The following is a 27,961-nucleotide window of genomic DNA, read 5'->3' as shown; positions in this document are numbered from 1 at the left end:
ATTTCAGATCGGCCCGAAAAATAACAACACTTGGTGAGGATCATCTAAGGATTCTTTTAGGCAAGTTTCAGCTCAATTCCACTGGTGGAACTTGAGGGGAAGTTTAGAATATGTTTTTAAATATGGCGGCTCTGTTGGCCATCTTGAATTTCTGACCAACCTGAAAAATAACTATACTTTGTTGGGGTTATCTCTTGAGCCAAGTTTCAGCTAAATCACCCTGATGGAACTTGAGAAGAAGTTTTGAAATGTGTTTTCCATATGGAATTTATGGCGGCCATCTTGAATTTTAGATTAACCCGAAAAACAACAACACTTAGTAGGGATTATCTCAGGATCATTTCTGGCAAGTTTCAGATCAATCCCACAGGTGGAACTTGAGAAAAAGTTTAAAATGTCTTTTTCAAGATGGCGTCTATGGCGGCCATCTTGGATTTTGGACCAACCTGAAAAACAACAACACTTGGTAGGGATCATCTCAGGATCATTTCAAGCAAGTTTCAGCTCAATAGCATTGGTGGAACTTGAGAAGAAGTTTGAAATGCCTTTTTCAAGATGGTGGCCATCTTGGATTTCGAATCGGCTCAAGAAATAACAACACTTGGTCGAGGTCATCCAAGGATCATTTCAGGCAAGTTTCAGCTCAACAGCACTGGTGGAACTTGAGAAGAAGTTCAAAAAGAGTTTTTCAAGATGGCGGCTATGGCGGCCATCTTGGATTTCGAATCGGCTCAAGAAATAACAACACTTGGTCGAGGTCATCCAAGGATCTTTTCAGGCAAGTTTCAGCTCAACAGCACTGGTGGAACTTGAGAAGAAGTTCAAAAAGTGTTTTTCAAGATGGCGGCTATGGCGGCCATCTTGGATTTCGGATAGGCCCAAAAAATAACACCACTTGGTAGGGATCATCTCATGATCATTTCAGGCAGGTTTCGGCTCAACAGCACTGGTGGAACTTGAGAAGGAGTTCAAAATGTGTTTTTCAAGATGGCGGCGATAGCGGCCATCTTGGATTTCGGATCGGCACAAAAAATAACAACACTTGGTAGGGATCATCTCAGGATCATTTCAGGCAAGTTTCAGCTCAACAGCACTGGTGGAACTTGAGAAGAAGTTCAAAATGTATTTTTCAAGATGGCGGCTATGGCGGCCATCTTGGATTTCAGATCGGCCCAAAAAATAACAACACTTGGTAGGGATCATCTCAGGATCATTTTAGGCAAGTTTCAGCTCAACAGCACTGGTGGAACTTGAGAAGAAGTTTAAAATGTCTTTTTCAAGATGGCGGCTATGGCGGCCATCTTGGATTTCGGATCGGCCCAAAAAATAACAACACTTGGTAGGGATCATCTCAGGATCATTTTAGGCAAGTTTCAGCTCAACAGCACTGGTGGAACTTGAGAAGAAGTTTAAAATGTGTTTTCAAGATGGCGGCTATGGCGGCCATCTTGGATTTCGAATCGGCTCAAGAAATAACAACATTTGGTCGGGGTCATCCCAGGATCATTTCAGGCAAGATTCAGCTCAATAGCACTGGTGGAACTTGAGAAGAAGTTTAAAAATGTCTTTTTCAAGATGGCGGCTATGGCGGCCATCTTGGATTTCAAATTGGCTCAAGAAATAACAACACTTGGTCGGGGTCATCCCAGGATCATTTCAGGCAAGTTTCAGCTCAATAGCACTGGTGGAGCTTGAGAAGAAGTTTAAAATGTGTTTTCAAGATGGCGGCTATGGTGGCCATCTTGGATTTCAGATGGACACGAAAAATAACAACACTTGGTCAGAACCATCTTAGGATGATTTCTGGCAAGTTTCAGCTCTATCCCACTGGTGGAACTTGAGAAGAAGTTTAAAATGTGAAAAGTTTACGGACGGCAGACGGCGGACGGCGGACGGCGCACGGCGCACGGCGGACGGCGGACGACGACGGACGAAGCATGATGGCTATAGGTCATCCTGACCCTTCGGGTCAGATGACCTAAAAATCTAATGTAGGCAGTCAAATTTTATTAAAGAAAAAAAAAGTACTGTCAGGCAGAACAATATACGCCCGTGGGATGCCATATATTGTTATATTCATGTACTATCTTGTATCGAAATAAATTTGTATCATCTTAAGAGTGGTTATCTGGCATGCTATAAAGCTCACTTTTCACTACAAAGTCAATTTTCTGACAGTTTGAGGAAAATAAGTACTCAAGTTTGAAACATCAGAAATAGACAGCAATAACTTTTTTGAAAAATAAAAATAGTTGAATCAGAATTTCTCTGGAGAAACATAAAACGTTATACCATGACTATAATGCATTCTAAGCTTCAAAGAAATGTCAAAAAATATAGGAGGAAATCTCCAGACAAAAATCAATCATGAAATTAACAAAGGGCAATAACTTTTGCAAAAATTGGCGAATAAAAATTCTTATCAAGCAAACACGACAACATATCAGGATTATAAAAGCATACCAAGTTTCAAAGAAATTGGTTGAAAAATGTTGGAGATCTCCAGACAAATATATGATAACTAAAACAAACAAAGGGGAATATTTTTTGCAAAAAAAGTGGAATCAGAATTCTTTCCAGGAGACACAACTTCATATCATAATCATAATATATACTAAGTCTGAAAGAGATCAGTCAGAAAATATATAGAAGATTGCTGTACAAACAAAACTTTAAGTCAAATTTGACAGGCATATAAAAAGACAAAGATAAATGAGAATCTAAGCTCCTGAAAAACGAATAATCTGAAATGTTTTGATAATTATCTTGTGTCTAACCTTCTAAAATTTAAAATCAAAGTCCCTGCTGGTATTATCAGATACCAACAGCACCATGGAAACCATACATATCACTTCCCTGTTGAAAACTGTATTCAATTTTGTCATGCGTGATCCCTGAATGCTGAATATTTAGGATCATTTCACACCATACTGATTTCAGAAGAAATACAACTTTTGAGATATTTCATTTTACATCCTAAGTATGTAACCATGGTAACATGAAGTCATCATTTGATCCTATTATATGGAAGGCAGATTACATTGATGTTTACCATGACTTGGCATTAGAAGCAAATATGTATACACAATTATAAGATTTGATTTATACTTTATATACTATAACATGTGATTATTACCATGATTTAAGAAAACTATCAATCACAATATATACATATTCCAGGAAAATAGATTCAGAAGAGCCATGCTCACAGCGTCCATGCCTAAGCAGCACATCCCAGGTAATACTGTTACATTTAACAGTGGTATACTTGTGTACTTGTCATCATAGCAAGAGGATATAGATATTACACAACAGCGGTCAACTAAATTTGAGACACTACAAGGGGAGATAAATATATCTAATAAAAATATTATCATTAAAGGTGTACTTACACAATTAGGTCAGTTTCTTAACTGATGTAATTAAGTCTAATGTTTAAACAAAGATTTATATTTCTAAAGTTGACAAGAAATTAAAACAGGATGTGATGGAAAGCATAAAAGTACTGTTAGTTCAGTTTCTTACCTGCTCATTCAGTTCTTCATTATGTATAAGGGCACTCTGAGAAATAGCTGCAAGACCTTCTCTCCTCTGAAAACAGAAAATAGAGCTGTCATGTACCAGAGGCCTGGTAAACCTGGTTTGATACTATAACCTCTGGCTAATACAGAGATACACACAGTGCTGTATAATTATTTGGTCTATAACTTTCTCTCTATCCAGATAGATTATATGCGTATCTTAGCTAGTTTGGCCCTAACTATTAATAGAGAAGAGAAGATCCTAATTAATTAAGAAATGTATAAAGCATACCGGTATGTATAATATTACTGTTTCCATGTTTAAAGCAAAATCAATTGATTGTTAGAAAAGTATCCGAGTTCCAACTATATATACACTGTGTGTGAGGAAGCCAGAATGACATATTGAATTCACTTATAAAACAATTCCTACCCTATCTGTTTCATTTTTAACCAACACAGATTTCTTCAGTCACTTGTTACATATGAACTTAAATGCACTGATGGTACTATAACTTCCGTAACTAATTTAGCCACCAAGAGACATTTCTGTACAAAAGTCTATAACATAATTTTCATCAGACTGAACCAAACAAGACATAACACTGTCAAAGGCTTAATTATGTCACGACAACACAGTGATCTTTCTCTTACACACGTCAATGTAATATGGCATTTGGGTTCTTACACACGTCATGTAATATGATATTTATCAACTCCCAATATTACACATATATCAATGTAATATGGCATTTGGGTTCTTACACACGTCATGTAATATGATATTTATCAACTCCCGATATTACACATATATCAATGTAATATGGCATTAATCAAAAAGTATTTCATAAGCATTTAGCCTTCATCAGAAAGTAAGCAAAACCTCTCTAACTGATTTCCCTATAAGACATTGGACTGGGATAGTACTGGTATGATGTCAACTGTGACAATTGTTAACATTTATTTACCACAATGTTATAACGCAATAGATAAACCATGGTTTTCCACTTGATACCTGTAGGGTCTTGTCAGAAACAAACACAGAACCTTGTATGGCAATGCATGTCCTACAAACTGGCTATAGGGCTAAAAGAAATGGTCCATCGTGTATGAAACAAATTATGTATTTCAAAAAACTAAATTCTACCAGTGCAGTCATGGACTAGCTTTTTGTCTAATACACCACCACCAGTAAAAGGCTGTTGGAAAAAGGTAGGTTTCTTTACGGCTTAGCTTAACCTTTAAGCAATACAATGTATACAAAAAGAGAATGCCATTTCAAATTTTGATTTTTTTTTTAAATTGACATTCTTTTGTGTAATCCTACACTAGAAAATTTGGTATACACAATAGACTGTAGGAGAGCATTGCTTGCTGATTTTTTGTCTCAGCCAGCTGAGTCATTTTGTTGCTGAGTCTCCTACAGTTATTGTAGTAGCTGGTGGGTACCTCACAGCACAACATATGTACTAGACCAAGTGAATGTTATACAAAGCACTTTGGGTAAAGTGTTCTATTAAAGGAGTAAGGACACAAACCATCTGTGATCTCAGCTTCTTAGAAATGCGGACCACCCAGGTAGGGAATGAACCACACATCTCAGACCTTCATCTGAGGTAGGGATGGAACCACACATCTCAGACCTTCATCTGAGGTAGGGATGGAACCACACATCTCAGACCTTCACCTGAGGTAGGGATGGAACCACACATCTCAGACCTTCACCTGAGGTAGGGATCCAACACACGCCCCATACCTTTGACTGAGGTTGGGATCGAACCACACACCTCAGACCTTCACCTGAGGTAGGGATGGAACCACACACCTCAGACCTTCACCTGAGGTTGGTATAGAACACACGCCCCAGACCTTAATCTGAGGTAGGAATCAAACCACACACCTTAGACCTTCGTCTCAGGTTGAGATAGCCGGAGGCTCTACCAACTAGGTTATTGAGGTCCCCAAGTTTCTAAATGCTCTGGCAATAAATAAATCAACAATGCTGTATTCTATTCACATTAGTGTTTTGAAGGGGATGAAATATATAGATAAAACACACAGTCAAAAACAAGATATACTGCAACATTTCAAATACTAAAAATAATTACTATATATAATAAATATAAGAAGATCAACTACTTTTTCATATAAAACCACCACCATCATACTTGTATATAGTAATAACAATAGCTTTTTCTATCTATGTATATGTATGAAGCATCACAAACAAAAGTGAATGTCCCTTCAAGTTTAAACATCTTACTTAATCAAAAATTACTTCATGTTCTTTATTAATTCTGAAAACAATAAGGGGATCTTATAGTTGATTACTATAGTTAATTTCTGTTAGTAGCATTAACAAAAACAAATAAACACTTGTTTAATTCAATAAAATATATAACAATAACACTTTAAAATATAAACAACATAAGATACTGGGTATTCCACTCCAGTAAGTAAACATGGATTCTGTATCCCATATTTGGGATTTTTTTTAACCCTAATGCCATTTGTACAAATAGCTTCCTGGCATTACTAGCAGTGTCTGTGATTGTACAAGTGCTGGGTCTGACTTTGGTTTCCATGGTTACACGTCATATATACTTACGCCTTCCATGTTCTAAACAATAGGTAAAGAATACAAATATCAATACCATTTACAAAAGCACTGGATGTTACAGATATTTTGATAAGAAACATGATGTTCTTATATATAACATACATAACTAATCCCCTAAATTTCTCAATCAATTTGGCATCATCTTTGAAACTTTGAATATTCAAGGCTGAAACAAAACTTTGAACCACCAAAAATTACAAAATTACCTCCACCATGATGTTGAGTAGGGAGAGTTAAGTTTTTATTTTATTTTTTTATGTGATAGTGGGGTGGGATTTAAGATCTGCTATTGTTGATAAAATGTTAAATTCAATACCTTCAACATTTTGTTGTGTCTGGATCGGAGAACAAACGGTTTGATGAACAGCATGGTAGGTACACACAAAAGGGCCACAACTACCAAGGCAAGCTGAGCGATCATCTGGAAACAAATATCGGATAAATCAATAAAATGAAACCCAACTAATATCATAGTCACAAAGTAATATTAAAAATATTATATTACAATTTGGTTAACTTTTAGTGATACATTTCAAAGTAAGCTGTCGAGATTCCTGACATCCCTCTGGAGTATTGTTTTCTTAACAGACTGCCATTGTTTGATATCTCACATGAATAGTGAAACAACTTTTTCTTGTAGATAAAGCGAAAAATAATCAATCCATGACATAGAAGTATTTCATAAATTATTTTAGCGGACATTTTCTTGATCTCTGTGGTATATGAACAATGTTGCTTAGCAGGTTTATCTCCCCTTGATCTCTGTGGTATATGAAAAATGTTGATTTACAGGTTTATCTCCCCTTGATCTCTGTGGCATATGAACAATGCTGTTTTACAGGTTTATCTGCCCTTGATCTCTGTGGTATATGAACAATGTTGTTTAGCAGGTTTATCTCCCCTTGATCTCTGTGGTATATGAACAATGCTGTTTTACAGGTTTATCTCCCCTTGATCTCTGTGGTATATGAACAATGTTGTTTAGCAGGTTTATCTCCCCTTGATCTCTGTGGTATATGAACAATGTTGTTTAGCAGGTTTATCTCCCCTTGATCTCTGTGGTATATGAACAATGCTGTTTTACAGGTTTATCTGCCCTTGATCTCTGTGGTATATGAACAATGCTGTTTTACAGGTTTATCTGCCCTTGATCTCTGTGGTATATGAACAATGCTGTTTTACAGGTTTATCTCCCCTTGATCTCTGTGGTATATGAACAATGCTGTTTTACAGGTTTATCTGCCCCTCCCTGATCTCCTGTGGAGCAATTGGGGCAAAGTGTTTTGCCCATGACACACCCACAACAGAACAGGAGTCTTAACCCCAACCTGTCTGAGAAACACACTTTAGAAATTCACCTAAGCTTGCTCTACTGACTGAAGTATTGTAGCCACATAAATTAACCAAGTACATATATGTATATTACAAAGAGATATTGTGCAATAAATTGTGACAATAACCTCATCCCAAACACACCAGAATCCTTGACCAGAACCACATCTTAATGTCCATTCCTGATCTGTCCTGATCCGACTTACCTGGTTTGGGTAGAATACTGTCTGGGAGGTACATCCTGTCACGTCTGGATCAGCTGTTTCACACTGATAAGATTGTGTCTCAAAACCATCATTTGCGTGCTGGTATTTAACCAGGAACATGTTGATGAAGTCTAGTATGAAAAAATTCTAATTAGATTTTTGATACAATAGCAGTATATACCAATATATATGTGTAGGCATTGAAAATGTCTACAAAATGTTACATCATTTACCAAACTACCGTAGTAACTTCATAAATTTCAAACAGTGAGACTTTAATAGAATGCTCCTTGTTTTAATTGCCATCTATTTTGACAATCAACATACATTGTATATAAAGTCCTCATTTCTAATTTTGATTCAATCCATGATATAAGTCTCCTTTGATATTTACCAATATCTCCTTTCTCCCTCAGAATTACATTTTATATTATGGCTGATGACGGCATTTAATTGCCTAATGTCCGTCCCCTACATGAATTAAATGAAACAAACAGCTAATATGAAAACAAAATTTGTTTATAAATCCTGTTGACTTACGTATGAGAAGTGATGGAGCACACTGTGTACAGCGGTCATTGTAGGCAACCCATTTGTAGAAGATGAGACCAACCAGATAACCAAACAGACACAAAAGGAAAAGTAACTCTGGGAGAAACTGGCAGAAGATGTTGAGCCAGTTACGGTAGTAACTGAAATGAAAGTACAAAAAAATTCAACCGAACATCCAAAAGGTAATTTTTCTGATTTTATGGTGCTCTTCTGATTTTATGGTGCTCTTTCTGATTTTATGGTGCTCTGTCAGTGCCTAGAACTCTTCTTGGTGATCGAGTAAGACTTCGTTTTTGACACATTACATCTTCAGATGTGAGCATTAGTTTGTTTGATCTCAGATTTGAAATCACTAGAATTAAATTTTCACCCCTGACCTTTGATGGAATATGACTTACAATGTGACCTTTGACCTTACATTGTCATCTCATTTTTGATACTAACAATCCATTGTCACCTGATCTTCGATACAAACAATGTAACAAATGTGACCCTTAATCTTATATTCTGACTTCTCACCTTGGTGCTGTCCTACTTATGTGATATTTGACCTTTGAACTTTTACTTACATATGGTTGATGACACTTAGCATGACACCCAACAACATCTGGCTGATACCAATGGTAATCGACATCTTCATCTTGAATGAGTTGGTGAATGTGATCTTGTTAAGACTGGACAACCATATCTGAAACGATCAGAAGTGGTAATCATCAGAAAACATCTGCCTGATATGAAGCAAAGCTGTCAGGGTTCATAAAGAACAATAAATAATTTTCCTATATGGGTAAATGACATTATCACTATAACCAGTTTACACAGCTAAACAACTTTAAGAACTGAGTATTACATTATAACAATAGACAGGCCCATTGGGCCTTAACACATTCCTAGGACCAAGAATGAAACATTAATCCTAGGGTCCAACCCCTTTATCACTTCTTATTGACAAGGGCTGGAACATTGTCGTTCAAAAATCAAGATATGTTGGGGTTTTTAATTTCTATTCTGACCATCAATGAAATCTGATTCAAGTGATCTAAGAGTTGGACTTAGGGTTACTATTTTCATTCTGGGACACAGGAATGTGTCAAGCCCCTGTGGATAAGACTTGATTGTTCTTGCCAGTCCTCTCTATTTAGGAGGAAGACTTCCAATCTTTAACTTTAATCTGGACATGTATTATCAGTTAAAACTTTTTAAAAAAAATTTAAAATCCAGTTGACCCAATAAAAAGAGCAAATTATAATTTATATACAATGTATAGCGGCTTTAAGTTATTGCTAACCTAGGGGGTACGGTCTGGGGATGTTATCAAACAAGTACTTTCAGGGTCTAAACCTAGGGGGTACGGTCTGGTTATGTTATCAAACAAGTACTTACAGGGTCTAAACCTACGGGGTACGGTCTGGTTATGTTATCAAACAAGTACTTATGGGGTCTAAACCTAGGGGGTACGGTCTCGTGACGTTATCAAACAAGTACTTTCAGGGTCTAAACCTAGGGGATACGGTCCCGTGACATTATCAAACAAGTACTTACAGGGTCTAAACTTAGGGGATACGGTTTGGTGATGTTATCAAACAAGTACTTATGGGGTCTAAACCTAGGGGGTACGGTCCCGTGACTTTATCAAACAAGTACTTACAAGGTCTAAACCTAGAGGATACGGTCTGCTGACATCAAACAAGTACTTACAGGGTCTTAACCTAGGGGATACGGTCCTGTGACGTTATCAAACAAGTACTTACGGGGTCTAAACCTAGGGGGTACGGTCTGGTGACGTTATCAAACAAGTACTTACAGGGTCTAAACCTAGGGGATACGGTTTGGTTATGTTATCAAACAAGTACTTACAGGGTCTAAACCTAGGGGGTACGGTCTTGTGACGTTATCAAACAAGTACTTACAAGGTCTAAACCTAGGGGGTACGGTCCCGTGACATTATCAAACAAGTACTTACAAGGTCTAAACCTAGGGGGTACAGTCCCGTGACGTTATCAAACAAGTACTTACAGGGTCTAAACCTAGGGGGTACAGTCCCGTGACGTTATCAAACAAGTACTTACAGGGTCTAAACCTAGGGGGTACGGTCTCGTGACGTTATCAAACAAGTACTTACAGGGTCTAAACCTAGGGGGTACGGTCCCTTGAAATTATCAAACAAGTACTTACAGGGTCTAAACCTAGTGGGTACGGTCTCGTGACGTTATCAAACAAGTACTTACAGGGTCTAAACCTAGGGGGTACGGTCTGGTTATGTTATCAAACAAGTACTTACAGGGTCTAAACCTAGGGGGTACGGTCCCGTGACGTTATCAAACAAGTACTTACAGGGTCTAAACCTAGGGGGTACGGTCTCGTGACGTTATCAAACAAGTACTTACAGGGTCTAAACCTAGGGGGTACGGTCTGGTTATGTTATCAAACAAGTACTTACAGGGTCTAAACCTAGGGGGTACGGTTTGGTTATGTTATCAAACAAGTACTTACAGGGTCTAAACCTAGGGGGTACGGTCTGGTTATGTTATCAAACAAGTACTTACAGGGTCTAAACCTAGGGGGTACGGTCCCGTGACGTTATCAAACAAGTACTTACAGGGTCTAAACCTAGGGGGTACGGTCCCGTGACGTTATCAAACAAGTACTTACAGGGTCTAAACCTAGGGGATACGGTCCCGTGACATTATCAAACATCGTTGCAGGGTTTAGTGTCAGGTCAGTATTGGCTTCTAGGGCTGAATCACTGAAATGGAACAATTATGTATCAAAATGAAGGTCACAGTTGACTTATTATAGACTGTTCAGAACTTGTGTATTTCAAGTTAATCAAGACATCTTTTGAATTAGATGTTGTAAATTCATGCCTTGGACAAAATTGTCTTGAAAATTTTGTACTCAATTGACGTTACACCTTGAAATGAAGGTCACAGCGGCTCAACATTCTAATCACTTATAATTATTATGTCTCCCTTGAAATAGTTCAGAAATGCTGTTTCTCACTCATAATTTGGCTTCCATGATGATCCAAATATATTGATTGACTTGGCAAACACTTCGTTGTAGATGAGTCCAGTGTACACTGAGAACAGTCCCATCATCAGGATGATGTATCGACCACCAAAGAAAATATTCCACACCTGAAACAGGAAGGTAACATGGTATTAACTGGGTAGCATAGTTCTAATGAATTCACACAGATTTCTCACTTCTTATATTTAAGTGAATAATTTCCTACATCAGCATAACCAAGCATGACCTCTATCATGAAACACATTAAATTTGTTACCTCTGTATATTGTTCATAATACATCATGTACGTTACCATGCATGGCTGGAATCCAAGTTTGAAGATTTTCCACTGTATTTTCTATTTTTTCTTATTTTAAATCATAAAAAGAACATCCAGTGAATCTAAATGTTTACCTCATTGTCAGATTTTTGGGCGAGTAACTTTTTTTCGTATGCAACCATCCACAGTCCAAACAAAAACATAATGAATCCGTGACCAACATCTCCAAACATCACAGCAAACAGGAAGGGGAAAGATATGATGGTGTACGGTGCTGGAACAAACATATAGTTATGTCTTATCACCTTGTATTTTTGTTATTACGACAGGCATCATACAGGGACATATTTCAGTAAACACTATTTAGACAAAGTTTTTAACATTAATTCACTTTTTTTTAATTTAATTGTAACACATTTATCCTGCAAACGTTTTTCACTCAAGTAGGAGTTTGTTTCTTACGATAAAACGGCATTGATAAGCATTTTTACTAAACTGTAATAGATATGGGTGTACTTATTTCCAAGCATGAACTCTTTATCTGATAAATATGGATCACTGTATTACATTTCTGACTGAAGTTCACAAGATTTTTCTACAAGAGAATTTTCTACATCTTATTCTTAAGAGAGTCTGCAAGTCATCTTACCAGGGTTGACCTCCTGATAGTCGGCTACACCATATGCATGTATGATACTTTGAAACACAGCAGTGAACTTGTTATTGCGGAAGAAAGTGGGTGGGGTTTCTTTTGTATTCATCCTATGTAGAATACTTGGTACTGTGCTTCCGCTGAGTTCCTGGAAACACAAATACAGTTAAGATTTTAATGATGACACCCGTCGACACAAATACAGTTAAGATTTTAATGATGACACCCGTTGACACAAAAACAGTTAAGATTTAAATTACGACACCCAGCAACACAAATACAGTTAAAATTTTAACGACAACATCTTATCAACACAAATACTGTAAATATTTTAATGATGACACACTGTCAATACAAATAATGTAAATATTTTAATGACGACACACTGTCAATACAAATAATGTAAATATTTTCATAATGACAACATCTTGTCAACACAAATAATGTAAATATTTTAATGAAGACATACTGTTTACACAAATACTGTAAATATTTTTAATGACGACACACTGTCAACACAAATACTGTAAATATTTTAATGACGACACACTGTCAACACAAATACTGTAAATATTTTAATGACGACACACTGTCAATACAAATACAGTGGAACTTCGTTAACTCGAACTCGGATAACTCGAATACCCCGCTTAACTCGAAGTACCTCGCCGGTCCCGGCCAAATTCTCTCTTTATCTTAGTAAAAAAAACTCGGAAAATTCGAATTCGGATAACTCGAAAAACTCGGATAATACGAAGTAAAAATTTGGTCCCAACAATAACAAGAGGCCCAGGGGCCTTAACGGTCATCTGACTCTAAATTAAAACCCTTATATTATTGTAGTATGCATTCTCTGTAGCAAGTATATAGTGGCACTGTTGGCCATGGTGGCCATCTTGGATATCTGACCGACCCAATAAATAATAACACTTGGTCTGGACCATCTAAGGATCATTTCTGGTAAGTTAGAGCTGAATCCCACCGGTGGAATTTGAGAAGAAGTTTGAAATAGGTGTTGTTCAGGAAAACCATGATTGCGCAATCATGTTACAAAATGGCCGCCATTGCTGCCAAGCCAAAGTTTTTACAAGGCCGAAAAAATAACAAAACTTTGTTGGCACTCCTTCCTTAACATCCTCACCAATTTCGAGCTCAATGGCACCAGTGGAACTGGAGAAGAAGTTTAAAATGTGTTTTTTAAGATGGCGGATATGGCGGCCATCTTGCATTTCAGACCAATCTAAAAAATAACAACACTTGGTCGGGATCATCTCAGGAACATTTCAGGCAAGTTTCAGCCCAACAGCACTGGTAGAACTTGAGAAGAAGTTTAAAATGTGTTTTTGAAGATGGTGGTTATGGTGGCCATCTTGGATTTCGGACCGACCCGAAAAATAACATCACTTGGTCGGGATCATATCAGGATCATTTCAGGCAATTTTCAGCTCAATAGCACTGGTGGAACCGGAGAAGAAGTTTAAAATGTGTTTTCAAAATGGCGGCTATGGGGGCCATCTTGGATTTCGGACCGACCCGAAAAATAACAACACTTGGTCGGGATCATATCAGGATCATTTCCGGGCAAGTTTCAGCTCAATAGCACTGCTGGAACTTGAGAAGAAGTTTAAAATGTGTTTTTCAAGATGGCGCCTATGGCGGCCATCTTGGATTTCGGACCGACCCGAAAAATATTAACACTCGGTCACGATCATATCAGGATCATTTCAGGCAAGTTTCAGCTCAATATCACAGGTGGAACCTGAGAAGAAGTATAAAATGTGTTTTCAAAATGGCAGCTATGGCGGCCATCTTGGATTTCGGACCGACCCGAAAAATAACAACACTTGGTCGGGATCATATCAGGATCATTTCAGGCAAGTTTCAGCTCAATAGCACTTGTGGAACTTGAGAAGAAGTTTAAAATGTGTTTTTCAAGATGGCGGCTATGGCGGCCATCTTGGATTTCGGACCGACCCGAAAAATAACAACACTTGGTCGGGATCATCTCAGGATCATTTCAGGCAAGTTTCAGCTCAAAAGCACTGGTGGAAACTTGACAAGAAGTTTAAAATGTGTTTTTCAAGATGGCGGCTATGGCGGCCATCTTGGATTTCGGACCGACCCGAAAAATAACAACACTTGGTCGGGATCATATCAGGATCATTTCAGGCAAGTTTCATCTCAATAGCACTGGTTGAACTTGAGAAGAAGTTTAAAATGTGTTTTTCAAGATGGCGGCTATGGCGGCCATCTTGGATTTCGGACCGACCCGAAAAATAACAACACTTGGTCGGGATCATCTCAGGATCATTTCTGGCAAGTTTCAGCTCAACAGCACTGGTGGAACTTGAGAAGAAGTTTAAAATGTGTTTTCAAAATGGCGGTTATGGCGGCCATCTTGGATTTCGGACTGACCCGAAAAATAACAACACTTGGTCAGGACCATCTCAGGATCATTTCAGGCAAGTTTCAGCTTAATCCCACTGGTGGAACTTGAGAAGAAGATTGAAATGTGAAAAGTTTACGCACGGCGCACGGCGCACGACGCACGGCGCACGGCGCACGACGACGGACGAAGCATGATGACTATAGGTCATCCTGACCCTTCGGGTCAGATGACCTAAAAATCCTACTTGAAATGTTCGAATAACTCGAAGTATAATTTTCGTCGATCGGTGGCAAACGCCGACATTTTTTAAGAGCTAAATTCCGTTTGTAATACTGAACATATCGGCACTACTAACCTACATGCTATTATAAGTGTTTCATAAATTCATAAAAGAAATTGTCGGTTGAATCTTATAACAACAAGTCTTGGTGATAAAAAGTACTTCTTTACTTACATCAGGTAATTTCCCAAGGCAGTCGCCGATATCAGTACACACGATAGTCAACAACTCATCTACCCGTTCGCTCAAGCGGAACTAATCTCTGACACACCGGTAGATCTACCCGGCTGATGTTTTTACAGGTGTAGAAATGACACAGTCACCGGCGCCTATTAAATCTTTAAACTGCTGAAACAATAGCGTAATTACTGCCGAGGTGTTCAGAGTACAACTGTAACGGTCAGTGCTGTCTATTAAATCGGATAAAACGCCAACTCAGTTACAGTAACATTTTATACGCACACGCGCAGCCCAACTTCTGGTGCTAATACACATGGAAATGGCGTGGTTATCAATAAAAAGTAAGTAGGCCGATCAAACAGTATTTTATATATGTCCAATAAAAGGTAATGGTTCTGTTACGTTTTGTATGCAATCTGTGTTAAACTTAAATGGTTATTTGTTTTGACATTAATAACTTGTTATTTTGTCGAATTCCGTTTTATCGTTTACCTTTTGCAAACATGACTTGCACATCAGATCGTTATTGAAGTGACTAAGTGAAAGAAACTTTATCGTGACTGTATATCGGCAAAACTACACCAAATTACAAGTGACATAGCGAAACATTACATATATATTTACATGTATTGACCAGTCTTCACACTAAACTGATGAGCGACAGAGCGAAGTTATAATGATTATATAATGTTGACAAATATTGACCAAACTTTTCACCAAAAACGATAACTCGCTTAATTCGAACACTCGGATAACTCGAAGTTTTTTCGTGGTCCCGTCGACTTCGAGTTAACGAAGTTCCACTGTACTGTAAATATCTTAATGGAGACACCCTGTCAACACAAATACTGTAAATATCTTAATGAGGACATCCTGTCAACACAAATACTGTAATAACGACACACTGTCAACACAAATACTGTAAATATCTTAATGAAGACATCCTGTCAGCACAAAAACCGTCAAGATTATAATGACGACATCCATCAACACAAATACTGTAAATATTTTAATGAAGACATCCTGTAAACACAAATACAGTGTACAGTCTTGAAATCTACCAACTGTATTCGAAATTAACAGTATTTCTACAAAACAAGTTTGAATTACTGTTAACGTACTTATTTTCTGTGTTTGCACTAAAAATTTGACTGTGGTAAATTAAATACATTTACTGACCGTTCCATGTCTAAGTGCCCTCTGTACATCCTCTAGTGCTACAACTGGACACCAACACTCGGCAATAAGACTGTTGTGAGACAAATCAAAGTTGCACAGGTTCAATGTATGATAGATGGCCTTGATTTTCTTGACCTTAATCACCCACAGTCGAATTTCCTTCTGTGCACTTGCAAGCACACGTCTCCTGTGTTCCTCTGTCTGGTATAACACCTGTTCAAGGGTCAAGGTCAATAAGATGAGCACCTCTGATCATCATCATGGTATAAAATTCATGACATGGCTTTTTCCATCCAAATAGGGTTTACAATAATTCCTGGTAATTCCACTCCATTACTATAGTTACACTTAATATCATGATAAAAAAAAATTATTACTTTTATTTTAATTTTAAAGCCTGACTTCTCTCTCTTGCTATGAAATAAACATACAAATAGATAACTTTAATTAATTAATCAAAAACATCTGTCAGATACTAAAGACAGAGTTATCAGTATTAAATGTGAAAATAAAATGATTTATCTGAGTGAGTCATACAGTTTTCAGGTCCTCCAGTCTAGTAGCCACACCATTAGACATCTCAAATCTCTCCTGTGCATTTTCTGGACATGGGTATAAAACTGCTTTAAACCTGCAATCAGCATATTATACATTGTTAGAAATTCAACCATATCATCAAAATTCCAACGTTGTCTACTCATATGGTAATTTAAAGCCCTTACTGATACTTATACAATTAATTATGAAAACATTTTCCTCTCGAAAAAGCACATGGTCAGTAGTTGTGATATTCCACTTACCCCTCACAGATTTTCCTTACTCTGGCCTTGAGCTGTTCACCTTGATAGAACACTATGAAGACAGATTTGTGGATTTCATCTCCCTAGACAAACACATAGGACAGAAAATTACTGTACTGTGTCTATACAACTGTTTGGATGTTTACTGTGTCTATACAACTGTTTGGAGGTTTACTATGTCTATACATGTCTATACAACTGTTTGGAGGTTTACTATGTCTATACAACTGTTTGGAGGTTTACTATGTCTATACAACTGTTTGGAGGTTTACTATGTCTATACAACTGGTCGGAGGTTTACTATGTCTATACAACTGTTTGGACGTTTACTATGTCTATACAACTGTTTGGAGGTTTACTATGTCTATACAACTGTTTGGAGGTTTACTGTGTCTATACAACTGTTTGGAGGTTTACTATGTCTATACAACTGTTTGGAGGTTTACTATGTCTATACAACAGTTTGGAGGTTTACTGTGTCTATACAACTGTTTGGAGGTTTACTTTGTCTATACAACTGGTCGGAGGTTTACTGTGTCTAAACAACTGTTTGGAGGTTTACTGTGTCTATACAACTGTTTGGAGGTTTACTATGTCTATACATGTCTATACAACTGTTTGGAGGTTTACTGTGTCTATACAACTGTTTGGAGGTTTACTGTGTCTATACAACTGTTTGGAGGTTTACTATGTCTATACAACTGTTTGGAGGTTTACTATGTCTATACAACTGTTTGGACGTTTACTGTGTCTATACAACTGTTTGGAGGTTTACTATGTCTATACAACTGTTTGGACGTTTACTGTGTCTATACAACTGTTTGGACGTTTACTATGTCTATACAACTGTTTGGACGTTTACTGTGTCTATACAACTGTTTGGAAGTTTACTGTGTCTTTACATGTCTATACAACTGTTTGGAGGTTTACTATGTCTATACAACTGTTTGGAGGTTTACTGTGTCTATACAACTGGTCGGAGGTTTACTATGTCTATACAACTGGTCGGAGGTTTACTGTGTCTATACAACTGTTTGGAGGTTTACTGTGTCTATACAACTGTTTGGAGGTTTACTATGTCTATACAACTGTTTGGAGGTTTACTATGTCTATACAACTGTTTGGAGGTTTACTGTGTCTATACAACTGTTTGGAGGTTTACTATGTCTATACAACTGTTTGGAGGTTTACTATGTCTATACAACTGTTTGAAGGTTTACTATGTCTATACAACTGTTTGGAGGTTTACTATGTCTATACAACTGGTCGGAGGTTTACTGTGTCTATACAACTATTTATTGGTTTTTCTATGTCTATACAACTGTTTGGACGTTTACTATGTCTATACAACTGGTCGGATGTTTACTATGTCTAAACAACTGTTTGGAGGTTTTTATTACAACTTACAGTCACTGGATCCTTCATAACCTGGTTAATGTCTTCGTAACGCAAGAACACGTTACCACGACAGGCAAACCACATCATCCTCTCAAACACGGGGATTTTCTCCCTGGGAACCACGCCCGCTACAAATCTGGATAGAAGATTTATATACAACTGTGATAATATCTCGGGAGAAAGTGAGGAGGAAACTTGGCCAGAAATGGCAAGAGGGGTAAGAATAATGGTGTCAGTGTAAAGCTACCAGAATAGGTTAGCAAATGTTGACAGAATTGGAGGGCTAGTAAAGAAATGGTAGGAAGTTTCAGAAATAATGCAAGACAGTGTTAGAAAATGAAGAAAGGTCTGAAATGTTTTTAAACATTACCAATGAACCTTTTTGTATTAATTAACAGGTAATGTCTATGTCTCATTCTGTTTGTCTGGATTTTTTTTCTTTCAATACTCGTTTAAATATGCTAAAAATTAAACTGAACATAACGAATCTTTCATGACTTATTAGATCCTTTTCTACATTAAAAAAATCTTCAATATACTGAAAATAGTTCCAAGTAAGTCTACTTTATTATTTTCTATTTACTATGTAGCCAGGTCACAGATGAAACTAGAACTCTCGTCAAGAGGGCCAACTCATACCCCCCGCCCCTCTAGTGAATATTTCCCAACAAAAACCTGTTTTAGTGAACGCGTTACCAAAGCAACCTAAATTTGTGGGGGAAAAACCTGCATGCATATGTACACATTATGAGTCTGTAACATTCCTGTGTATTTCAAATGAAATCTGTTGATAGCTAAATAGGATTTGTTCAAGTTGTCTTGAAAAAGTTTAATAACAGATCACTAAGTGAAATGGACTGATTTTAAACCATACCCAAGTTGGACAGTGGTGGAGGGCACCCCAGATTCATCATGGACCAGGGCCATCTGGGCATCGTCAATCATACTGTGGTGTCCACCATGCTGGGGAAAATAATGATGGGTTTTGTGAAATTAATTGACATGCTTTTGATTTAATTCTTCATTCCTCATTACTAAAAAAATCGGCTAAGAAATATCACATTAATTAGGTTAATGTTTGAGGTAGCCTTTCATGTTTCAACCAGAATCAAAACTCAATTCTTCAAAAATTTCCACATGGATCATTTGTAGCTGAAAACAAGGTGATGATAATAGGCCAATAGTCTGCTGGAACAAAGGGTTATAGAATTTGTTTATTAGAATGACCTGACTCATTTTCAAGGACATAGGGGTCAAATGTGTAAAATAAACATTATACTTCTTCAAAAAAGACTTGTGTCTTCTTCAGGACCTCCCTCAGCTCTGATAACTCCAGGAAGTTTCTCCTCAGAGCTTCAGCATTAGTGTTGACCTCCCGAAGCTCCGACTCAATTTTCTCAAATGTTGCCTCTAGGTCTATCATTTCTTTTGGTGCAGGAGCCTTTGGGTTTTCATTCGTGTCCGGAATTTTCATTTCATCTTTCTTCAGTTCCTTCTCAATGTATCCTAACCATGATAAAATTTCATTTATAAACAATGTTTTGTGTAAAAAATACTAAATTTAAATGACAGACATATACAGTTTATAATCTAAGGCACGTTTTGACAGGACAGTTGTTGCTGATACTGGGGTGAAAAATATTTTTGATTGTTTGAATATCCACTTTTTCTTCATTTTGTATACTTCTTTTCAACTATCCATTTTTAAGAAAGAGTCTAGCTGTCTTTCTCCATAGAAGAGGACAATGTTAGACAGCTTCAATCAATGGTCTTGGATTTTTATAAGTTGGGGGATATATTGCAAAGAATTGTTCATCCTTTCTTTAATACTGGTTGAAAATTCCACCACTTTTGAATATCATGCATGTATTTTGCTAAGAATTGCACATCTTTCAAGCATTTTTGATACTTACGCAACTTTCTTTCCATTTCGTCACATCGCATAATTTCATTGACAAATTTCCTTTGGAAAGCATTCACATCAGGATTAAGCTATAAAACAACAAGAACAATTATAAATGTAAAACTTTGATATACCACAACATGACTGAAATATTATTCATTTTTGCAAACTATAAGAATACATTAATAACTCACTTAAAAACATCTTATGATAAAGCACAAGTATAAACTGAAGTCTATTTGGTGTGATTTGAGCCCTTTACAAACTATTCCTACATGTTTGATTTAAGAAGTGTGTGTTTTGTATGGACTTACATCCTTGAACTGAACAAGGCCCAACTCTCCAAGTTCTGACACACAAGCGTACGATGCCTCCGACTGTAGAAAGATCTGGCAGAGGTTCATCTCTTCACTGCGGAAAAGTGCCCCCATCTTGGACGGTTAGTGTTAACACACTCCTAAATGTTTCCTGTATCACTGTCTGGTCTGTAATTATACAAAACATATTCTGTATTAGAATTCACCATTTCACTGTGCCTTCCACATAATTGCAGAGTTATAGTCCCACTAAGGCACACATCCATGGCAATGTGGAATCCTCCATGCATGCATACAGCGTATTAAAATGACTTTTTCCACATAAAATGGGATCCTTTAGTACATTAAATACTTTAAATATCATTCTTGAAAATATTATATGGTATTAAGCAGTTTTCAAATTCTATGCTTCAAATGGATATAGGGAAAAACCTGATGGCTTATGCAATCCTAGACTTTCATTAATGCTGTCAGTAAGCTAATGTAAACATAATCAAATCCTCATTATTCAGGTACATTTGCAAGTAGTTGCACCTGATTGCTTATGCAAACCCAGACATTCTAATGTAAACAAAATCAAATTCTCATAATTCAGGTACATTTGCAAGTGGTTAAAGGAGAAAATAGACATTTTATTTGATCAGCCCAATCTGAGAAAATATTGATATAGACTCAGCTGCTACTGTTAGGTAACACAGTACAACCTATACAATGAGTGTTTGGATCTACAGCCCCTATATATATGACCATGTCCATATTCCCCATTTATAACTTATCATTTATAAGGGTACATACATTATAATATATATACAACATACTCCTCACACTCACACATGTAGTAAATTGGTGCCTACATCCTCACTAACAACATACCAGAGGCATTTTTCCTGTGAAATACAAACTACCCAGGATGGGGACCAGCTCACATCTCAGATTTTAATCCAACTTATATCAGTACAAGTCAGGGAAATATATGACAAACTTATACATATACATGCAGTGATCATATCGCTGTACATGAATGTGTTGTAAAATACACTGATAATTGTCCAGAAAATGTTGTGATGATGTTGTATAAACAGACAATCTATTGATTTTACAGTATAAGGTTTTCAAAGGGAAACAGCCATCTGGTGCCATATATTACTATACACAGTAGATTATATACTTTGGAGATGGCACAGAATGATCACAGTGATGGTGTAAGTGCTAAGTGATGCGTATGGCATGATAAAAATGTTAAACCTTCCTCAAGTGATAACGTAGTATGCCAATTTGAATATTTCCTTTGATATTTTGAGTATGCCGACCATTCACATTTTCATTTTCTCCTAAGTTCCACCAGTGGGATTCAGCACAATTTTTTTTTAAATGACCCCGAGATGGTCCTGACTAAGTTTTGCTATTTTGACTTTTGAGGAAGATACAATATCCAAAATGGCCACCTAGACCTTGACTTCATAGCTTAAAACATAAGAACAGGTATATATAACATGATTTAATAGCTTTCATGCCATATATATTATAGAACATATTTGGGGCTTACTTTTTCTAACTACATTGTATATGTTACTACGAAATATTTCTTCTGAGTCAAAATTCATCTAGATCTATAAATAGAATTTTTTTTATTTTCATTTTTTTTTTAAATTCTTTTATAGAATGATGCAGTATGTCATTCCAATGATTTTGATGTCTTCAGTTTTTTGGTAGTGATTGCAGTTAACTTAGTACACCATTTTGAATCATTCCTTTGATCTTTAGGAAATGCCGACAATTCACATTTCAAACTTTTTCACAAGTTCCGCAGGTGAGATTCAGCCCAGACTTGCCGCTTGAAATGATCCTAATGGTCCTGACCAAGTGTTATTATTTTGGTTGGTTCAAAATCTAAGATGACCCATTTTAAACTTCTTCTCCAGTTCCACTGGTGCAACTGGGCTTAAAATTGGTAGAAATATTAAGAAAGGAGAGCCGACAAAATATTCTTATTTATTGGACTCGTAACATGTAAGCCACAACAGCTATTTCATAATATGATATCACAATGATGGTTACACATCAACATACGACATATACGAGTTATCTCACCTCGTCCAACTCCTTTGTTGACAAGTAATGCATGCTTAAAAGAAAACTAGAATTTGGAAGAATGCCTATAAAAAAATGAAAAAAAAGTTTAATGTTTGGAAATATTACACCTTTAGGTCTTTTGTGCTAGGTAGGTGAAAAGCCTGTCAAATTGTCTATAACAATTTCTAGTTAAGTTTCGTTTTTTTAAATCTGGGAATGGGGAGAAGGGAAGGATTGTCTCAATTTTCAGCATATTTTGACAAAACAAACACACTGATCCATATTGACAAAAGAATCAATTTAACAAAAAATGTGTTACAATTAAGTTTCGAGCCTGAAACTTAATTACCAGGAATCCATTAAAGTATAGTAACAATTCCATAATATATTTTGTATGTATACACATTGAACTTAATTCTATTATTTTCTTTTTTTATTTGCTACTAGCAAAACAAAATCACATTTTTTTTCATAAGAAACATAATGATAACTTCATCAAATGTACACAACTGAAAGAAAAATATGTACCCTGGTATTCAGACACTTAATTTGGACATAAATCACATGGTTAGTTGGTTACACATGTACATCATCCATGTGCAAACATTAAATTTTCATTATACATGTATATGCAAATGGATGTACATAATGTATTGAAAATTTTGAAAGCTTGCACTTATTATTCAAATCATGAAATAAATAAGGTTTTTTTTACTGTATTGAGTTAGAAATTAATATTTTGTATACCGTTGTCCTGGTCTTTATGTGTACTACAGCTGTAGCTGTAATATTTACAGAGGTAAAAATACTCATATCTCAACTTAAAGTTTGTTGAAGAAAATTTAAAGTAGAATTAAATTACATCAAACAAATTTAACCATGTACAATTTATACAAAGTAATTAAAATATCATTTCATATTATTGAATGTTTTTGTTTGATCTTTTATCCAAATAAAATGCTTCAGGTTGTAATTATAAATGGAATGAATATTTTCTATACCTGTATCCTGGTCTGTACCTGTACCCCACCTGTAGCCACAAACCCCACCTTTTCCTCAACTAGATCCGCTACTAGTGCTAAACAACACTGGTATTTAGTACAACTGATGTCACCATACCTACGTAGGTTAGTGAACACATGTACCTGGTATCGCAATACCTGTGGGGACTAGAAATCTACAGGTAAACAACTGATAACACTCACCTGTATAATGGTGTACAGATATATATTACATGCTGGCAAGATATCTTATGTAAATTATTATCAACTGATCACAAATTTACATATTACCAGTTACATATACACTTGTATATCCTATTTTTAAAATGAATATAGATTTAGTGTATTTTACAGTAATTGATAATTGTACAGGATTCAGCGATACAACTCTACAATGTATTTATCCTGTAGTAATCATAAGGCCAACACACATTTTGACTCAAAAAGGGGAATGAGTTATTGAAGGATATAATAAAATAACATTTGTCTGCACTTTTCACAGAACTGTGTACAATTTATATGGGTTGCTTAATTTATTACCAGGGATCTGGAACTCCAATGGAAAGCCAAGACAGAGCCCTAGTATGTAAAACATCAAAAAAATTTATTTTGATTTTCGTACCTCTTTTGGTCATATGAATATCTGGTACAGTCACATAAATGTACATCCTGTATAATTATATATACATGTATGTGTGCAAGTCACATAATTATAATTCATATATAAATCACATAAACATATACAATCTGGAATATATCATAAAATGTGCAACATAAAAATTACAATGTTAGCTTATAAATATGTACTAAAGTCACAGCAACGGATCTTTATACAGCTTGGGGAACAAAATACATTCATCTGTCTATTTGATATGAATAAAGGAAAGAATTACCTTTGTATGAGATTTGATCAATGTTGAATCGGTTCTTTTGACAGATCCTAGTCTAACTATAATGTCCTTATATAATTACCATGATCAGGAAGAAGTAGAATTGCTATGAAAGCCAAGAAAGTAAACATATCAACAATTATCAAGGTATTATATCAGTATAGCCACAGGCAAGATGTGTCATTCATCTTCACTACCGGGTATACACAGAGCCATGTATGTATACATCAATGATCTTTAGTCTGCCTGAAGTATTGCATGTTACCAAAAGTCCATTACATTATTTTTTGGACAAGTTGAAATTGTTTTATCAATGGACTTCAATAACAGTAGTTTTTTATCTAGGCCCTAATCATATAAAAGATAGATACATATTTTTTAACAAAATTTGTCAAAAACTTATGACACTATATATGACCAAACCACATACAATTTTGTCAAAAAGTATATCTCAATCTTTCTACAAAATGATTAACAGTATAACTTTATCGGAGAAAGACACAAAGGATTAATTCTTTTGATATAAACTTGAATATGGTTATGTAATGCAGAAAATACTTTAATCAGTTACAGTTAGTGACCTAACTATAGATTATCATACCTTCAAATGTATATAAAAAAAAAACAAAAAAAAAAACAGAATATGGAAATCAGTTATATCAAATAAAGAATGATTCACCTTTAAAAGTGTGCCTTTTAGCATTTCAGAGATTGCATTCAAAGAAAGTTTTAATAATTTGATAATCAATATGGAACTCCTGAAGATAAGAAAAAAAAGTAGGTTTATTCAAGGATTCTAGTTAAATAGACTATTTACTTTTGCATCTTTGAAATCTTATAAAGCAAGGTATTAAGGACTGAGAAGACAGAGCTGGTAACGTGAAGGTAAAGAGCTTATTTTAAGATCAGTTGTGGGGCTTATGACAATATTTGTAGGAAGCTAGTTACTCTCAGATATGGTTCGAGTGAAGAATAAAGCTTTCCTGGTCTGGCTTTTAACATGTGAAACTTGGAAGTTCATGACTATGCCTGGAGTGTCTAATTGGTGGTATCAGTCCATCTGTATTTGATACTTGTACTTTTTTGTTGGCATCCAGGCAATGTCATGAGGCATGCACAGTCAAGCGGGTAATTCCATGTCTTTCCACAATGGGGCATCATTTCAAATGGTACAGCAATTTTCCAACACACTATTGGTTGTATTCTGTACTTATTAAAAACATACCAAGCAGCCCTGGGCAGTACAATGTCAATATTGGTGTGGATGTGATTACGTGATTTGCAATACATAAACAGCATGCCTGCAATTTGGCTGATGTTTGAGCAAATTTTAACGTTCCGCCCGAAAAATTTGAGTAGAATTGGCTTTGAAACATGTTATGTTATAAACATGGGAGTCCCATGAAGAAATTGAATCATTACACCCAAACCAGTCTGGTCCACATTCTCGAACATGTGTCTGTGTAGAAAGTAGTTCTGGACAATGGGGAGTTTTACTTTTATTTACAGATAACATGTTGCACTTGCTCAGGTAGAAGGCCATTTGCTGTGTTTTTATTATATGCCCCGGTATATGATTTTCAATGTGCAACATTTTAATGCTGAATACATTTATTTTACATATATAATAACAGATTTCAAAACCTGCAACTTATATGTAGTTAGTGAGACAAGACACATCAATAGACTCTTTTCCTTTTGTATGATCAGCTTTTAACTAAAGTGTAGCCGAATCAACTCTATAGCATACCTGGTAGTTGAAGATGTTATTGAATACACTTCATATTTCACAATTAGTGTAAATATGCTTCACTGGTCCTTCGTCTGATGAAGTTGACAGTGTAGTCACCGAAACATATCCCATATAAACCCAATACACTTTGTCTGATGAAGTTGACAGTGTAGTCACAGAAGCATCCCATATCAACCCAATACACTTTGTCTGATGAAGTTGACAGTGTAGTCACAGAAGCATATCCCATATAAACCCAATACACTTTGTCTGATGAAGTTGACAGTGTAGTCACAGAAGCATCCCATATCAACCCAATACACTTTGTGATATACAAAACTCTAATAACTGCTAATTATTTATTTCATAAAGTGTGCCTCTTACTATAGCAAGCCATTTGGGTTTTTACCCATTTAATTCAGATATCTATATTTAAATTCTATTCAATGCAGATATCTGGAAAAAAAAAAAAAAATCAAAGATGTCTTTATTGAAATTTGTTTATATAGATATAATTCTATCAACATACAGATATCTGAACTAAGTTGTTGGTAAAAATCCAAATTGGTTTGCCATGTTAAGGTTTTTACCCATTATATTCAGAATTCTATATTTGAATTGATGTATGCATCTCTTTTTATTGACAAAATACAGATATCAGTGTTAAATTAGAAATATCTCAATTTTAATTAGTGAGATATCTCTAACTTATAGTTATCTGCATTTTATTTCAATATTTGTACCGTATTTGACCTAATAAGGGCGCAGGGTGTGGGTAATTGACAGTGGGGGCACCCTTATTAAGATTAGTTATTCTGAAGTTTTATGAAACAGACTATACCTTATAACAGCTAGAATACCCAAGGCTGTGGAAACGGTAAAATACTCCGTCATAAATATATTCCAGATGAAGATATCTATTCATTATCGTATATTAAGCTTAAATATCACTTGAATATACCTGTAAAGTTGTAAACCATGCCAGCTGATCTTAAGACCAGAGAACGTGTGTTTCACCATTTACGTATGTTCAAATGGAACTCTTTTGTGTTCTATTTATAGACACAGGTGATTTCCCAGATCATCCCAGACATCGTTTTTTTGACCTAATAATTGATTTACAATGTATTTTACTCGCTTTCTGTTCTGAACAAAAGTTATTTATCAACAAGAATGAAGTCTTTTACTTTGTCTTCAAATAAAGATGGTAAGTTATTATTTGTATGCGTGATTAGTTTCGGGTGCTCTTTGCACTGACATGTCATCTGTAGGAATAGACAAAATGTGGTTAAAACTTGTGTTCCAGTTACTTAATTTGCTGAAGAAAACATAAAGTAGCAAAACAATTCACAAGAATTATTACTTTTGAACACCATTTTGACACTCAGTCAAAGATTTATTTCCTTGAAAAAAGGTAGGGGCGCCCTTATTACGGCAGGCGCCCCTATTAGGTCAAATACAGTATCTTAAATGAAGACATAATATGCATTGATATATTAAATAAAGATATCTCTATCATAAATAGAGATATCTCTTTTATATAAAGAGATATATTAGTATATATATATAGATAAAGATATATCTCTTTTAAATACACATATCTGTATTTAATAAATTAAAGATACCTTTAAATAAGAGGTGTGT

General features: G+C 35.9%; 1 protein-coding gene across 20 annotated transcripts in view; it reads right to left on the bottom strand.

The window, feature by feature from the left end:
* The window catches only part of LOC117331362 (V-type proton ATPase 116 kDa subunit a-like), a 66,735-nt gene that overhangs the window by 38,111 nt on the left and 663 nt on the right, over positions 1–27,961 (bottom strand). For 12 of the 20 annotated variants that reach the window (XM_033890053.1, XM_033890111.1, XM_033890062.1 and 9 more), the window contains exons 2-19: positions 20,619–20,789; positions 20,315–20,393; positions 19,681–19,907; positions 19,276–19,364; positions 18,411–18,537; positions 17,004–17,086; positions 16,741–16,834; positions 16,204–16,416; positions 12,173–12,323; positions 11,658–11,797; positions 11,235–11,371; positions 10,884–10,977; positions 8,801–8,919; positions 8,220–8,371; positions 7,680–7,810; positions 6,458–6,562; positions 6,130–6,141; positions 3,526–3,591 (exon numbers count right to left, since the gene is read on the bottom strand). In XM_033890053.1, the coding sequence (XP_033745944.1) occupies positions 3,526–3,591; positions 6,130–6,141; positions 6,458–6,562; positions 7,680–7,810; positions 8,220–8,371; positions 8,801–8,919; positions 10,884–10,977; positions 11,235–11,371; positions 11,658–11,797; positions 12,173–12,323; positions 16,204–16,416; positions 16,741–16,834; positions 17,004–17,086; positions 18,411–18,537; positions 19,276–19,364; positions 19,681–19,907; positions 20,315–20,393; positions 20,619–20,735 (2,136 nt within the window). In that variant the 5' untranslated portion in view covers positions 20,736–20,789. Of the gene's footprint in view, positions 1–3,525; positions 3,592–6,129; positions 6,142–6,457; positions 6,563–7,679; positions 7,811–8,219; positions 8,372–8,800; positions 8,920–10,883; positions 10,978–11,234; positions 11,372–11,657; positions 11,798–12,172; positions 12,324–16,203; positions 16,417–16,740; positions 16,835–17,003; positions 17,087–18,410; positions 18,538–19,275; positions 19,365–19,680; positions 19,908–20,314; positions 20,394–20,618; positions 20,790–23,695; positions 23,808–27,961 lie in introns of those variants that run through there. The other 8 variants (XM_033890075.1, XM_033890150.1, XM_033890103.1 and 5 more) reach the window with 2 other exon arrangements.

The sequence above is a fragment of the Pecten maximus genome, chromosome 1 (assembly GCF_902652985.1).
Source record: "Pecten maximus chromosome 1, xPecMax1.1, whole genome shotgun sequence".
Classification (NCBI taxonomy): domain Eukaryota; kingdom Metazoa; phylum Mollusca; class Bivalvia; order Pectinida; family Pectinidae; genus Pecten; species Pecten maximus.
Note: the sequence above shows the minus strand (reverse complement) of the source record. Positions and strands in the feature narration are given on the sequence as shown.